The sequence below is a fragment of the Equus asinus genome, chromosome 16 (assembly GCF_041296235.1).
Source record: "Equus asinus isolate D_3611 breed Donkey chromosome 16, EquAss-T2T_v2, whole genome shotgun sequence".
Lineage (NCBI taxonomy): Eukaryota > Metazoa > Chordata > Mammalia > Perissodactyla > Equidae > Equus > Equus asinus.
The window spans coordinates 3,392,007-3,407,017 of NC_091805.1; the positions used below are offsets into that span (position 1 = coordinate 3,392,007).

General features: G+C 44.5%; 1 protein-coding gene across 3 annotated transcripts in view; it reads left to right on the forward strand.

The window, feature by feature from the left end:
- ROR1 (receptor tyrosine kinase like orphan receptor 1) overlaps positions 1 to 14,653 on the forward strand; it is a 356,983-nt gene extending 342,330 nt beyond the window's left edge. For all 3 annotated transcript variants that reach the window (XM_070486465.1, XM_044749031.2, XM_070486466.1), the window contains one exon: positions 10,125 to 14,653. In XM_070486465.1, the coding sequence (XP_070342566.1) occupies positions 10,125 to 11,552 (1,428 nt within the window). In that variant the 3' untranslated portion in view covers positions 11,553 to 14,653. The remainder of the gene's footprint in view (positions 1 to 10,124) is intronic.
- Positions 14,654 to 15,011: the final 358 nt, after the last annotated feature.

A 15,011-nucleotide genomic window follows, 5' to 3' on the forward strand; every position in this document is an offset into this window, starting at 1 on the left:
TGACACATGAGTCTCCTTCTGGTCTGAGGGGAAAGGAAGGCAGTGGACCAGAGAGACATCTTGACTCTGAGCCTTCAACCATCAGGAAATGGGGATACTCTGCTGGCTCTGCCTCCAGCTGCCCTGTGGCCCTGGGGAGCCCGTCAGCCTCTCTGAGTCTCGGTTTTCTCAGCTGTTCAGAGGAAGAAGTAGACGGTGTTCATGGAAAGTACTGTTTGTTTCTTTCCTTTTATTTTGTTCAGCAAAGGATTTCAAGCCATTCAGTTGGATTTGATAATCTCCCACCTTTTCCATCTTTATCATGAAACCCTCCGATGAGTACTTCAGGGATGTGTGAACTGAGTAGGATTTTTCTGTATTGCATTAGGAATCTTACAATTGGAGTGGGTGTTTTTTAAGGGTACTGTGGAAAATGAGCCCTCTCCGAGAAACCTGGAAATCCCACCGCCCCTTCTCCCTGGTTCTTTCCCTTTGCCTCTCCCTTACCCGCCCCCACCTTCCCACTGTTATGTGCGTCTGAAAAACAGCAGCTTGGTAAGGGAGAAAAGAGTTAGAAAGAGGCAGGTTCCCCTCAGGCACAGGGTGGGCCCCATTCTGTCCTTCCCTGTGACTGGCCTGTGTAGGGTTTTTGCATGCAGAAAGGCCCAAGGGGTAGGGGGGTTTGAGAATGAGGGGCAAGATGAGCTGGGTGGGGGCAGGGAGAGCCAGCCAGAGCCTGACAGGCTCCTGGCTGATAGAAGCGACATTTGGGGGAAAGTGGGATTTGCTGAGCTTTCTGAAGCTGGTGGCCACATTTTATTTCTCCATTTACCCTCATCTCTTGCCAGCTTCTCTGTTTCTTCACTTCCAGGCAATTCATCTCTCCTTTTCCTTTCCAGCCAAGTGCTTGCTGGATGTACTGGCACTTGATGTCCTCGGGGCCTGTCCCTTTTGCCAGCAGCATGCTCCCATCTGAAAAGCCCTGCCGTGGTCTGGCCACCCCTCTTAAGCCCTGTCTTTACACAGTGTTGCCACACGTGGTGTTAAAATATCCTCAGTAACTTTTCCACTCCTGTCCTAAAGCCACGGGCTCCCCTCAGGGAGGCTCTGAGCTCACCCTGCCGTTGACATGGCCTCGACAGACTCACCAGCAATGTAATTTCATCCAGTGCCGTTTTCCAAGTCTTTATCCTCTTTAATTTCTCTGGAGCATTTGGTATTCTTAACCACCATCTTGAAATACTTGTTCCCTTGGCTTTCCTCCTATCTCCTGCTGCTTCCTTCACTAGCTCCTCTTTTAATTTCCTAAATGGGAGCGTGTTCTAATGCCGGCCCATCCTCTTTTCCTTTCTCTCTCTCATGCTGATTTCATCCTCTGGCATCGTGTTAGCCCCCACTTGATATAATGACTCTGCAGTCTGGAGGGGAGTCTCCCCCTCTCACGTGATAACGTTCTTCCTCCTGGCACCCAAGACTTCCTGCTCTCTGGGCCTAACTCACCTTTCCAGCCACATTTTTTCTTAGTCGGTTTCTGAGAGGTAGTGTGATACACTTCAAAGAGCAAGGATTCGGAGGCAGAGAGATAGGATTACGGATCTTGGCTCCACTGTTTACTGGCCGCGAGAGCTTAAGCAAGTTCTCTGAGCCTTTGTTTTCCCACCAATAAAACAAGGATAAAAATAAGACTTAGAGATATTTTTGACACTTCGAGATAGTGTGTCTGGCATTTCACAGGTACTCAGTTGCTAGAAGTTACTATTCTTTTTGTTACAGTGATGATATGAGCAACCACAAACCTTTGAATCAACTACCACATGCTGTGCATGGGATAATATGGGCTGAGGAGGAAGCTGTGGGACGCAGCAGCCCCCAGCCTTAATGGGGGCGAGGACAGAAGCCAGGGAACCGTAGCAAGGATTATAGAGGCAGCTCTGTAGATAGCTCTGGTATTCCCTGTGCCCATCTCGTTAGCGTAAATCTGCCTGGGAAAAGTCTGTCAGGGTGGAGAGGGTCTGACAGTGAGGGCTGCGAGGCTGTCCAGCACAGAGCGTCAGCCTCAACCTATGCCTGTGGAAACTGTACTTCTGGGGAGAATGGGTATTATAAATGGATATGTTATAAATGGGCATTACGAATAAGCTAAGTTACCTCACGTGAATTATCTCAATGGAATCTCTATTATAACCCTACAAAGGAGGCGCTAATCCGAGCCTGATTTGGGGGGTGAGAAACCAAGGCTTAAGACTAAGAGTTTGCCCAAAGTCACACAGCTAGTGAGTGACAGAGCCAAAACTCAAACCCAGGTCTGCCTAGGTCTAGAGCCCAGGGGCTCCCATTTCACTCTGCTGCCTTAATTTTCAGGCTGACTGAAACACTCGAGCCCAAGTTATGAGGACTCGGTGGTCCCAAGTGACATTAAAACTACTGGCATCTGTTCTGCCTATTTGCAGGCAGAATAGAACCTCTCCCGCTGACATTGTAAAGTAACTCCACCACAGAAACAAGCCTGGTCACCACCAGACATTCATGCTAACTGTCAGAAAGTTACATTATAGGAAAGCTCTGCTGCTGGAGTCAGAGCCCTTCCAGAGAAGTGCGGCTGAACTCAGAGCAAATGTGCGGGCTCTCAGTTGAAACTCCCTCCAGGATTGGGTTGCATAAGCCAGAAGGCACTTAGTTCAGCTGCAGTCTTTGAAAATGTCCATAACCTCCCCAAATAAAAGGGTTGTGGCCTTCAAGCTTTTAAAATGTAGTCATTTCCGTTTATGAGTGGAGTCAATTGTTTCACATTTCTAACACTGTTTACCTAAGAACCAGTAAAATGCACAAGAAACGAAATGGCTTTGGAGTCTAGCAGACTCCTGTCAACAGCCAAGTCCAGATACTGAGAAATCCTGATTTTCATACACTCTCCAGGGCTCTCGTGCCCTACTCAGGCAAAGGCTGCCGTTGGAAGGTCGTATTCACTTCTCCTAGTCAACGAGTGGAGACAACACAGGATCGACTAGAGTAAGGTCCGGATCAGAGACCGAAGAGCAATGTCACCTTGACATTCCACTTTTACACCAAAGGGCCTCGTGCTTTTAAAATTATGGCGTCCTTTGATGATTGAATGAAAACTGCCACTTCTTCCCAGAAAAATGCTCCACCGTTGGAGTCAGGTGTGGTTGGCTTTGAATCTTGGCAACACCACTTAGGAGTTCTGTCTTCCTGCAAGCTACTTAACCATTGCATGTCTTAATTTCCTGATCCGTAAAATGGGGAAATCATAGTAGGAATCCCCCAGGGTTGTGATGAGGACTAAATGCATTGAGGCAGTCAGCACTTAGAGAGCAGACAAGGGGGTATAGAGCCGTCATAACGGGGATAGACTCTGCAGTCTGAATTTACAGCCTGCCAGCTGTGGGATCACTTAAACACTCTGAGCCTCGGGGTCTCCATCTGCAAAATGGGAATAATAGTCACAATGACCAGTTTGTGCAGTTACCGTGACAATGAGAGGAGTTAACATGTATTGAGTACTTGTAGCCTAACACATAAGCTCTCCAAAAACGATCATAGCCGTTGTTATGATCTCAGTGTCTGGCACGTGGCAAGTGTTCACTACATGGAAGCTATTATTACGCTCACATTACAAACATCGAGGATAGGAGCTGTGTCTTCTCTCTTCGTGGGTCTTGCACGATTCCTCGTATACTGTTCCATATGTATACTCTTCCATGTGTAGTATATACCTTATCAGCTGACTGATGCAACCAGCTGTTAAAATTGTCTGCACATGAAAATAGAGTAAACTGATGACATGGCCCAAGCCATAGAGTGATTTATACTTTGAAACCTTGAATCTCATTAAGACGGTATCCATGCAGACTATAAACCCAGTAAATACCAGTCAGTGGTTCTTATATTTTCTTTAGCTGGCATTTCCAAAGCATGTACTGAAGCAGAGTGCTGTTTTCTGTCCTCAGTCAGAATCGCTCAACTGGATTCTTCAGACACGCAGTGGTCATCATCATGCAAGGAGTAGGGACCTAGATCACTAAGTAATTGTTTGATCCAGAAAGCCATATATATTTATTTCCAGTGGTTCTCAAAGTGAAGCCTCCAGTCCAGGAGCATCCTCATCATCTGGGAACTTGTCAGATAGGCAGAATCTCAGACCTCTGGAATCTAGGAGTGGAGCCTAGCAATCTGTGTTGTGACAAGCCCTCCATTCCGATGCTGCTCTTATGTAGACCATGCTGGTCAGTAGTGGAGATTCAGAGAGCAGGTCAGTCCCCAAGGAATACAGGTCTCAGGGAAAACTCCGCTTCCAAAGAGAAAAAGGACCTGATAATGTCTTCCTATTACCCAAAATACCTCTCTAATTTCAATAGGGCCAGGCTCTGCTTCATTATTCCTCTGAGGGGACTGAGTTCAAATGCCCGTGTGTGGAACCTGCTCTTCTCCTGCAGACGCTCCTGTCCAGCTCGAACTGGCGAATGAGTAGCAGAGATATTTGTAAAGGGCAGCGGTCTTGAGGCATCAGGGCATGAGGAAGGACCTGTGCTGGGGTTGCAGGGACTACCGGGCAGGTTTGGGTCCACTGTGTGAGTATGAACTTCAGTTCTTCTTCAGCACCAGCTGTTGGAGCCACCTTCCTATGGTGGACAACCGCCCTGGGCTCTGGTTCCTACCACCTCCTGTAGCTCTGCTTTTTATCTGTGTGTCTGCTTCAAGTTGAACTCCAAAGTGGAGCCTTCATACTCTATTCAGGTTGGAGACCAAAAGTCATGGAGTGGGATGCATGCTCCACACGTGTTGTGGCCGTCACAGAATCCCGTGGCGATCACTTAATGCCAAACAAGCAGGAAAGGCAGGTTCCTAAGGAGCTGTGTGTCACCCTGAGGAGTCATTTCAAGGGCATGATCACTTCAGGGGTAACTTCCCGGAGGTGGAAAGAGCTAAAGCCACGGAGTCTGTCTTCCTCGTCCGTCTGCCACCTGCGTAATTTCACTTTTTAAAAACGACCCACGGTTCATTGCTTTCATATCTAACGTTAATAGATCTAAAAGGGTCACACGTCCCCACTTAGCATTCATCACTCGGGTGAGAGGAGCCACCAACATCAGCCTGGCCTGTCAGCTGTTTCGACAGCACTGCACTGCTCACTTCTGAGTCACATCCAAAGTGTTCCGCCTGCATTTTCTGTCTGTGAAGAGCTCATTTAAACTCAAAGACAGTTGCTCTTCAAAATTCTCGAAGGGAAGAAGCACAATTGGATTTTAGAATAATGGATCAACTTCTCCATCAACTTTGATTTTTCTAGCCCCCCCCAATTATATAATTTTCAAAACCGCACCGAGGCAGATGTGTGTTTACTTTGAGAAGTAAAAATGTTAACATTTAAACTGAAAGCCTGTTTCAGTTTTAAGGTACTTAATTGCCTTGCAGCCTGTAATAAACCGAGCCCATCTTGTCATTCAGCTAATGGAGGGAGTGATAGCGAGATAGGAGCCCAGGACCCGATTCATTCCAGTTTCCCTTTGTACTTGGTTTACTTTGGCACGGTGCCGCCTGTGTATTTTACACTTCTTTACATTTTGTACATCCCTGTATGACAAATACTTGTCAAACAAAAACTAAACAGATTTATAACCCCTAAACTTGAAATGAGCCAAAATTGAACTGCCAAAACTTTATGACTTCATTTTCTTTCATAGTTTTCCACTACGTTGGTTCAAACAGACAAACCCCACTTGAGGTCAAGCAGAGGTCATTTCACTTTCATTACTAAAATATAATTTACAATATGCCAGACCTAAACAAGTTTAGCCTAAAGGGTTTGTCTAATGTAAACCATCTGTTCTTCAACAATACAGCTAATTTCCTGCCATCACCCTACAGTCTACTGACTGCTTCTTTAAGGGTTTTTATGATTTTTTAACTAGTTCAGGATTTATGTAAAATTTGAAAATGAGTCTATAGTTAAGACTCATTTGTACCAAGTAACTTGAGCATTTTAAAAATGCAAATCACTGTGTAAATTGTTCCCCTGAAACCCAGCTCTGGGCGGTTTTTTCTGGGTACTTCTTTGCCGGCTGCTGCACAGGTGTTCCACAAAAAGGTTTTCTGAAATCTGCCGTTTCAGTTGCTTCCCGTGCTTCTTTCCAAGGCAAATCCCCAAATTTGGTTATGACCAGCTCTGGTAACTACGCCTTCTCCTACTTTAGGCTGGCGAAGCGTTGGGACTCCGTGCTGTGTGGCCCACCGGGCATTGGTGGGACACGACACACGTGGGGTCAGAACGTGCTCCTTCTTGTGTCTGAACAGAGAGAAAGGACAGTGGTGATTCCAGAGTGACCGCCCACAGAAGGCTGACCTCCCTGCCCTGCGAGGAGCCGGGCTGAGTTTGGGCAGAGGCCCCGCACCGGCCGCTCCTTCGGCTCTCCCAAAGATTCTGCCTTCTTTTCTAAGCTTCTTTCTCCATCTGCAAAATGGCAACAGGGAGAGTTCGTCTTCCAAAGGCGAATATGCAAGAAGGAGCTTGCTGACCTCAGTGCAGGGGAATGCGGCCGCCCTCTCTGCCGTGAAGCCCCCGGGACCGTGTGTCAGGCCGGCGCCAAGGTCCTGTCCGCCCCTCTCCTCTTCCCGGCCCCAGAAGTTTGGCCTGCTTGCTGCCTTTCCCTTCTGCCACCATCCACTCTTCCACATGGTTCTCGCTCCACCCGCATCGCCCAGAATCCTCAGAGGAGAAGGCCACAGGCCACTCCAACTCTCACCCACCCGAAGGCTCAAAACAGATTCTCTGTCATTTTTTAGGATTTTTTAAAAAAAACTGAAAGCTACAGGAGAACAGAGAAAGCCTAACGGGAGGAAACTACACTTTTTTTTTTTTTCTAACAGAGAGGGAATTTTAGAAGACTGTCCAGAACTACTTAGGGCTGTAAGTGCACCCAAATCATTTGCGTTGACTCTGCTTTCTGGATGACTTCCGTAATAAGGATAATAAGATTGATTTAAAGAGCACTTACCAGGTGGAAATTGCTTTCGTACATTATTGCATTTAACCTCTACTGTAACTGTGGAAGCTACATATTATATTATTTCGTAGATATGGAAACAGAGGTTCAGAGAAGTTAAGAAACTCACCCCCAGTCAACCAGCTAATATATAGGACCTACCCCATAGGATTGTTATATTAAGTGAGTTAATATCTGGTAAGTGCTTAGAACAGTGTCTGGCACGTGGAAAGTGCTATCGAAATATTAACCGTTAAAAGAAAGCAACAGGTCCAAGACGCAAATGCAGATTCGTCGGAGTCTGGAGCTCACATGGTTTGAATTACCCCACGCTGCCCGTGGCTTCAGCAGGGCCGGGAGGGGGGAGGAGTCCTAACTCATTGTATCCGTCTAACATTCCTCCGGTTTAGTCCTTAATTCTCATTTTCCCTCAAAAGAAGTTTATGACTCAGTCCCTTGCCCTTCTGTATCACCAAAAGCCCAGGGATCCTGTTTAGATAAAAAAAGTAAGTAAGACCTACTATGCCATTTGAGGGACTTTCACATAAATTGGATTCATTTACATCATTAGGAAAACTTCTGATGGAAATCCCAATGTTAGCGTCATCCGGGAAAAATTCACCTTGGGTTACTCTTGCCACGAAAACAAAATTATGTGAGCATGCGGACCACAGGAGAAAAAAGTAGGGTTGGTTCAGCTGGCGGCTTTCCCATCCCCCACGTGCTCTTCTCCCAAAGGAACGCCAGAGCTTCCATGAGAATCCAGATCCTCTCAGCAAAAGCAAAAATAGTGGATGGGCCTGTGATTGTGGAAGAAATTTCCAGATTTAGTCAGAGGAAAAGATTGGTCATATGTTTTCTAAAATTATTTACTTTTTTGAATCGGTCATCTATTCGCCTGGTTCAAAAATTTAAAAGTATGAAAAAGCATGAAGGGACACATCTCCCACCTCCCCCGGCCCCAGTTCCCGCCTCCACAGCCCCTCGAGGACCACTGCTGTTCTCAAGCATCCTTTCAGAGGTGCTTTACGCCTATGCAAAGAAATATGAAGGGAGTCATTCCTTTTCTCCTCCTCTGTCACACAAAAGCAGCATATAGCATTAACTGTTCTTTTGCTTTTTACTTTTAATTTAGGATGTTGGAGATCTTTCCATATCAGTACTTAGAGGATGTGCTCATTCATTCTTACAACTGTGTAATATTGCATTTACCAGCTCCTCCCTAATTACTGTAATGTCCCCTCTAGGCAGACATTTAGGCTGTTTCTGACCTTTTGCTCTTACAAACAATACCACAGTGAGTAGGACTGGACCAATAAGCTGTGACTACTGAATGTTTAAAGCAAGGCATTGCCACTACTTTCAGCAGAAGTGACTTTTCTATAAGACATTTCCAAATACAAACCCCATAAAATCTGTTTTAATGAACAAGTGAGCCCTATGTATAATACGAAATATTATTTGCAGGGAAGAATTAATGTTACAAAAAACCTCAGTCCCATTTTGTCCTTTTAAGTGGGTGTTTTGCAGCAAGTTTATTTATATTTATAATTAGGTTAGTGGGCATTTTGCCCTGGAAAGTATCGGCCTAGAACAAAGCCAGTCACCATGAATTCTAAATTAGTAGAGTTTGGATTAGAGAAATTTTTTACTTAAGTTTCTAAACTATTGTTTTAAACTCTGTACAGAGAGCTCTGAATTCCAGATATATTTGCAACATTGTCGCCTTCAATTAGGATGCTCAGAGCAATTGATTCTTTTCCTAAAAGAATTAAGGATTTAACGTGCAGAGATTATTTTAACAATCAGTTTATGTACAATGCATTGCTTTTATGACTTTTTCCCTAATAAATTAGACTAAACTTCGGATTAGATTTGAAGTGAATTTCAAAAATAGTAAAAACACATGACACTATAGACATTTACTGCCAAAATCAAATGTCACAACTTAATACTTATCTTCACCAGGAGCGGGTGCTTTCCCCTGTCTGTTTTAAGGTCCATCAGTAAACAACCCACTTTCGAAGCCGTAGGGACATCAATTATTGTGAAGGGCAAAGGCTCTTCAAGAAATTGACATCGATTGAGAGGACAAAATACATTCACGAAAAGAACAGCGACGGCAAGGTGACACTGGCGACAAGTTAGTGGCGCCCCCGTGTGCCAGACCCCGTGCTGAGTACTTTACAGACGTTCCTTATTCGGCATCCACAAGAACCCCACAAGATGAGGATGATTATTATCAATTATCATCGTCCCATTTTATGGATGAGGGAATCGAGGCCCAGGGTGAAATGCTGTCCCCGGGTCCCGCGGCTGGGAAATGGGAAAGGCAGTCGAATGGCCTGACTGTGGCGGTCAAACGTGTGTTTGCACGTGGTTCTTTCCGACGGGAAAGCAAAGGGATTGCCGAGGAGGCAGAGGCCACCGCAGTCAGGGCAGTTTCAGAGGAAGAGAGAATGTGATAGGAAGAGGGGGCAGCGCATTCCACCTCACTCCCCAGGAGCACAGCCTTTGGTTTTGCTTTCTCCCGCTTGTCACTCAGTAGATTTCCTAAGAACTGGTGAGCACTGTAGGAACAGGGCATTGGGCAAGAATGTGCGTGGTGTGGGGGGTGGACACGGAGGAGACCTGTTTAACTAAAGTGAGGCTGTCATATAGCAGAGGGGCCAGGGAAGGTGGTCGCAGTCACTCCAAGTGCCCGGCTAAGAACCAAAGCCGCACTCTCACTTCTCAAGCAGCACGTCTCATACCCCGGCATCAATGAGGTCACTGCGGTCTCGCCAAATGCACAGTCTCATTCCGGGGGGTCCGAGGTGGGCCCCCGAGTCCTCACTGTGGTACACTTTGAGTGATGCTGGTGTCGCTGGTCTCAAGACCACACTTGGAGGAGCAAGACTCTAGGCAACAGCAGGGAACCGTTGCTGGAGCAGGAGGCTGGGGGGGTGGGGAGGGCGAAACAAATTTGCCTATGGCGCCTCTTCTGAGTTGCAGCCAACAATTTTAAAGACTTACAGACCCACGATATTTTATTGAATCTGAGGGATAGAACCTTTCTCTGTACGCCCCACCTCTCCTTGCAGATGCCAAGATGTCTTGCCTTAAGAAATGTTTTAAGCCACACTTTTCCTTTCTTTCTTGCAGAGCAAGGCCAAAGAGCTGCCACTTTCTGCTGTACGTTTTATGGAAGAACTGGGGGAATGTGCCTTTGGAAAGATCTACAAGGGCCATCTCTATCTCCCAGGCATGGACCACGCTCAGCTGGTGGCTATAAAGACCTTGAAAGACTATAACAACCCCCAGCAATGGACAGAATTTCAACAGGAAGCCTCTCTGATGGCTGAACTACACCACCCCAATATCGTCTGCCTTCTGGGTGCCGTCACTCAGGAGCAACCCGTGTGTATGCTTTTTGAGTATATGAATCAGGGGGATCTCCATGAGTTTCTCATCATGCGATCCCCACACTCCGATGTTGGCTGTAGCAGTGATGAGGACGGGACTGTGAAGTCCAGCCTGGATCACGGGGATTTTCTGCACATTGCAATCCAGATTGCAGCCGGTATGGAATACCTGTCAAGTCACTTCTTTGTCCATAAGGACCTGGCAGCTCGCAATATTTTAATCGGAGAGCAACTTCACATAAAGATCTCAGACCTTGGGCTTTCCAGAGAAATATACTCCGCCGATTACTACAGGGTACAGAGTAAGTCTTTGCTGCCCATTCGCTGGATGCCCCCGGAAGCCATCATGTATGGCAAATTCTCTTCTGATTCAGATATCTGGTCCTTTGGGGTTGTCTTGTGGGAGATTTTCAGTTTTGGACTCCAGCCATATTATGGATTTAGTAACCAGGAGGTGATCGAGATGGTGAGAAAGCGACAGCTATTACCGTGCTCTGAAGACTGCCCCCCTAGAATGTACAGCCTCATGACAGAGTGCTGGAACGAGATTCCTTCCAGGAGACCAAGATTTAAGGATATTCACATCCGGCTCCGGTCCTGGGAGGGCCTCTCGAGTCACACAAGCTCTACCACTCCTTCGGGAGGAAATGCCACCACGCAGACGACCTCCCTTAGTGCCAGCCCAGTGAGTAATCTCAGTAACACCAGATATCCAAATTACATGTTCCCGAGCCAGGGTATTACACCACAGGGCCAGATTGCCGGATTCATTGGCCCACCAATACCTCAGAACCAGCGATTCATCCCCATCAATGGGTACCCAATACCTCCTGGATACGCAGCATTTCCCGCCGCCCACTATCAGCCAGCAGGTCCTCCCAGAGTGATTCAGCACTGCCCGCCTCCCAAGAGCCGGTCCCCAAGCAGTGCCAGCGGGTCCACTAGCACTGGTCATGTGACCAGCTTGCCCTCATCAGGATCCAATCAGGAAGCCAATATTCCTTTACTGCCACACATGTCGATCCCAAATCATCCCGGTGGGATGGGTATCACCGTTTTTGGCAACAAATCTCAAAAACCCTACAAAATAGACTCAAAGCAACCATCTTTGCTAGGAGACGCCAATATTCATGGACACACCGAATCGATGATTTCTGCAGAACTGTAAAATGCACGACTTTTGTAAATGTGGTATACAGGAAAAACTAGAAGACCGTAGAAAAGATTTATCTTCAAATGTTTTTATTAAAGTAAGTTTCTCATTTGGCAGACATTGCAACAAGTATCTTCTGTGAAGTTTAACTGTGTCTTACCAAGCAGGGCAGACACCAGCCAGAAAAAAACGCTGTGGGATTAACACTCCATCAGGGTGCACGCCCTGGCGTTGGGAATGGTACATCTGGTTTCAAGTACTGAAAACTGCAAACCAGTGAGGAGGAGAAGCAGCTCGTGATTAAGTATCAAACCAAAAAGGAAAGTCAGATGGTGCCTTGTGTGTCCGCCTTTGGTCACCACGACCGGTCTCTCCCTGAAATGTATATACCCTAGCGTTTGTCTACCTGCTGTCTCTTCTTCAGGACAGATGTTCAGGAATGATGTTGATTCAGTTTAGACTCTATGCATGTTTGTATGGAAGTGCTGTTCAGAATCAATGAGGAAACCTAGGCCAAATTTGAAATCCTAGATGGAAACGAGCCATAAGACAAGTGTAAGATCCCCTGAAGCCTTCTGCACAGTGGGGCTTCTCTGGAAAGGTGCAGAGTGTGTCTCTTTGTGAATCTCCTCTGCTGATCGCGAAGGCCTTTTCCACGTTCTCCTTTGCCACAGTGTTTACACAAGCCCTTGAAATAACGTAGGGCATCAGACCATAAGAAGGCTAGATGTGGATGCTGGAATTGATTGTTGGTTGATAGTTCACTTCATTGCATTAGAAATGAGGCACCAAAGGAAGCATGGTCAGGAAAATGGCCCCTGGGCCTAGGTCAGCATCATGGGAGAGGAACAAGGGTTTCCATGGCGACAGCCTCCCAGAGTGTCCCTGGACCAATAACATTGAAGAACAGAGGTGTGGCTGCAGACCAGCACATGGGTGCTTGCAACCTCCTGCCTGTCAGTCATCCAAGGTCTAGGGGCGCTGACCATCAGTGGCCTCTGGGCGCGTAGGAAACTCCAAGACAACAATATCTAGTCAATTTAAAGTTTCTTTCACTTTTTTTTTTTTTCTGAGCTGGGAGTGTTCACGGATTTTATTCCAGCACCAAGAGTTATGACAATTTATTCATAGAGTTAGGTGGAATCCAAAGACTGAATTCTATTTTGCAAAATGTTACAGTATTTTTAAGAAACAAGTACTGTACTGAGTTCTCACTTCAAAGATTACCACAAACTGAATTTTTTAAGCTGGTAAATAGAAGAAGCAACATGATCGTTTTTGCCTCACTCAGAGGGAGGTATCGAATGTGCCTCTCAGGCCATTGGTCTGCTAGCCATTTCTGCCAAGTTTAGAATTCTTCTGGGTTTCAAGTTCTATATAGAAAGGAATGTTATTTTGATTTTTCTCGTGTTAAAAAAAGTAATTCCTTTATTCTAAGAACAATGTCTCAAAGTCTCATTGTTTTATTTTACAGCTAAAGAGGCTTATAAAGAGACTTACAGGGTATAAAATAATTCCTGGAAATGATATTTGATGAGGAGGCTGTAAGAGAATTAGCAGCAGGTTGGTGTTTCAATTTTGTAAAAGAAAATACAATTAGGATGAAAAATCAGGAAATACATTTACCAAAATGTGTTGTAATTTTCCCAAATGCTGAATCTTCAGACCACAAATGTGGACTTACAGGTAGTGTGGACTCGAAGGATTGGCTGTATCCAGGTTTATTTGGGAGATAAATTAAGACTTATTTTGTGGCATAAATAAGGTGATTCCGAAGTGACATTTCTTAACTTTAGGTGGAGGAGAATATTTGTATCCTTTTGTTGCTATGCAACTGTATAATGAGGAAGAGTCAAACCACAGTTTTGTATATCATACGACAATCAATTGCTTTCCAAGAATATTTATTATTTTAATTAAACACGATTTCAGTGAATCTGAGTTTTTCTGGGAGTCCCTTAAAGGGAAATCAGCATTCCATGAGCCAGTAAAATACCTACTCTGGAAAAACATTACTATGCTTAAAAAATAAATCCAAGTTAGTTTTTTATAAAGAACTAGAACATTTATTGTAAACATTTTATAATTACTGAAGTCATTAAGGTGAGCAAACTAAACGTCAAAACCACTTGTAATGTGTTTTATAATAGCACTGTGATGCTACGTAACACAGTCCCTTTTGTATTAAAATAGTATTTTTTTCACAGACTGAAAAATATCTTTTGCTTTGTTGACAATGTTTTGTAAGATGACTTTATTTTCAGATCTTTCCCCTTTTTTGCACAAAGCTCTGTTTATGGTTTGTATCACCGAAGTGAAAATATATCTCTGCATTTTTATATCTGGTCTGTTTCCTTGTTTCCTGTGTTTATTTTTAACTCGATATAGATTTTCTTCAAATATATAATGGCAGTATTCAGATATCGCGCCCTCCCATATCTTTCCTTACTTTCACTGCATGCGTTTAATCACTGTATTACTTAATGTTTGATTTGTTATTATGGGCATTTGGAATAGACAAGCATGGAATTGTAATGACAGACAGACTTTTATATTGAGGATATATGCATTTGTATTTCACTCACCAGAGATGCTATTAAACACTGATTATTTTATGCTGCTGTTTATTAAAATGTTTACCATAAAATATTATTTCCTGAATATTGATATCATGGAGGTGTTTGGGCATTTTAAATATTATTTCTCCTAATGATTGACATTTCATAGAAAGGAAATCAAAATTCTTATTTACTGATATTTCATTGAAATAATTTTTTTAAGTAAGCTTTTAAAATAGACTTGGGCATTGTTTTGCTAGAGCTCATAGATGGAAAGGAAAATCCCAATGATTTCATGACCATATTCTATCCACTTATATGTGGGCAAGGTTTTAATTTTTAAAACCAAAATAGTATATTAAGTAATTACATTACAACCAAATGAAATGTAAAAATTTGTTTTAAAAGTTGAATCCTTTTCTGCCTTAATGTTTCCATGTGAACTTAGACATCAAAAATCGTGTCTTAGAACTCAAAAGAAGAAAAAGCTGTGTACATCATAGCATGTTCAATTCAGATTCCAACCATATTGATAAAATAAAAGAAATGTGACCATTTAATTGTCACAGCTTATCTTTACGACCTTATTTGCCCAAAAGAAAGAGTTCCCCATCTGGCGATTAAGACACTGTCAAGGAAAATGAGTATCATTATGGAAGTTCAAAGAACTTTCCATTTCTGCTATTTAGTACAGAAGGGAATACAATAAAACCTTCAGGGCCTTATCCATCTGTTTTAGGTCCAGCCCCTGTCACCACCTCAGCAATCAGACTGAATGAAGCTGTCACTTCACATGGCAGCGCCATCGTGTCAGGCTGGGTTTCTCCCTCTCACTGGAATTCCTCCATGTGCCCTTCCCGCCCTTGCTCCTTATGGCTCTCCAGGCTCTTCCTCTCCCACCACCCCAAGTCCCTCA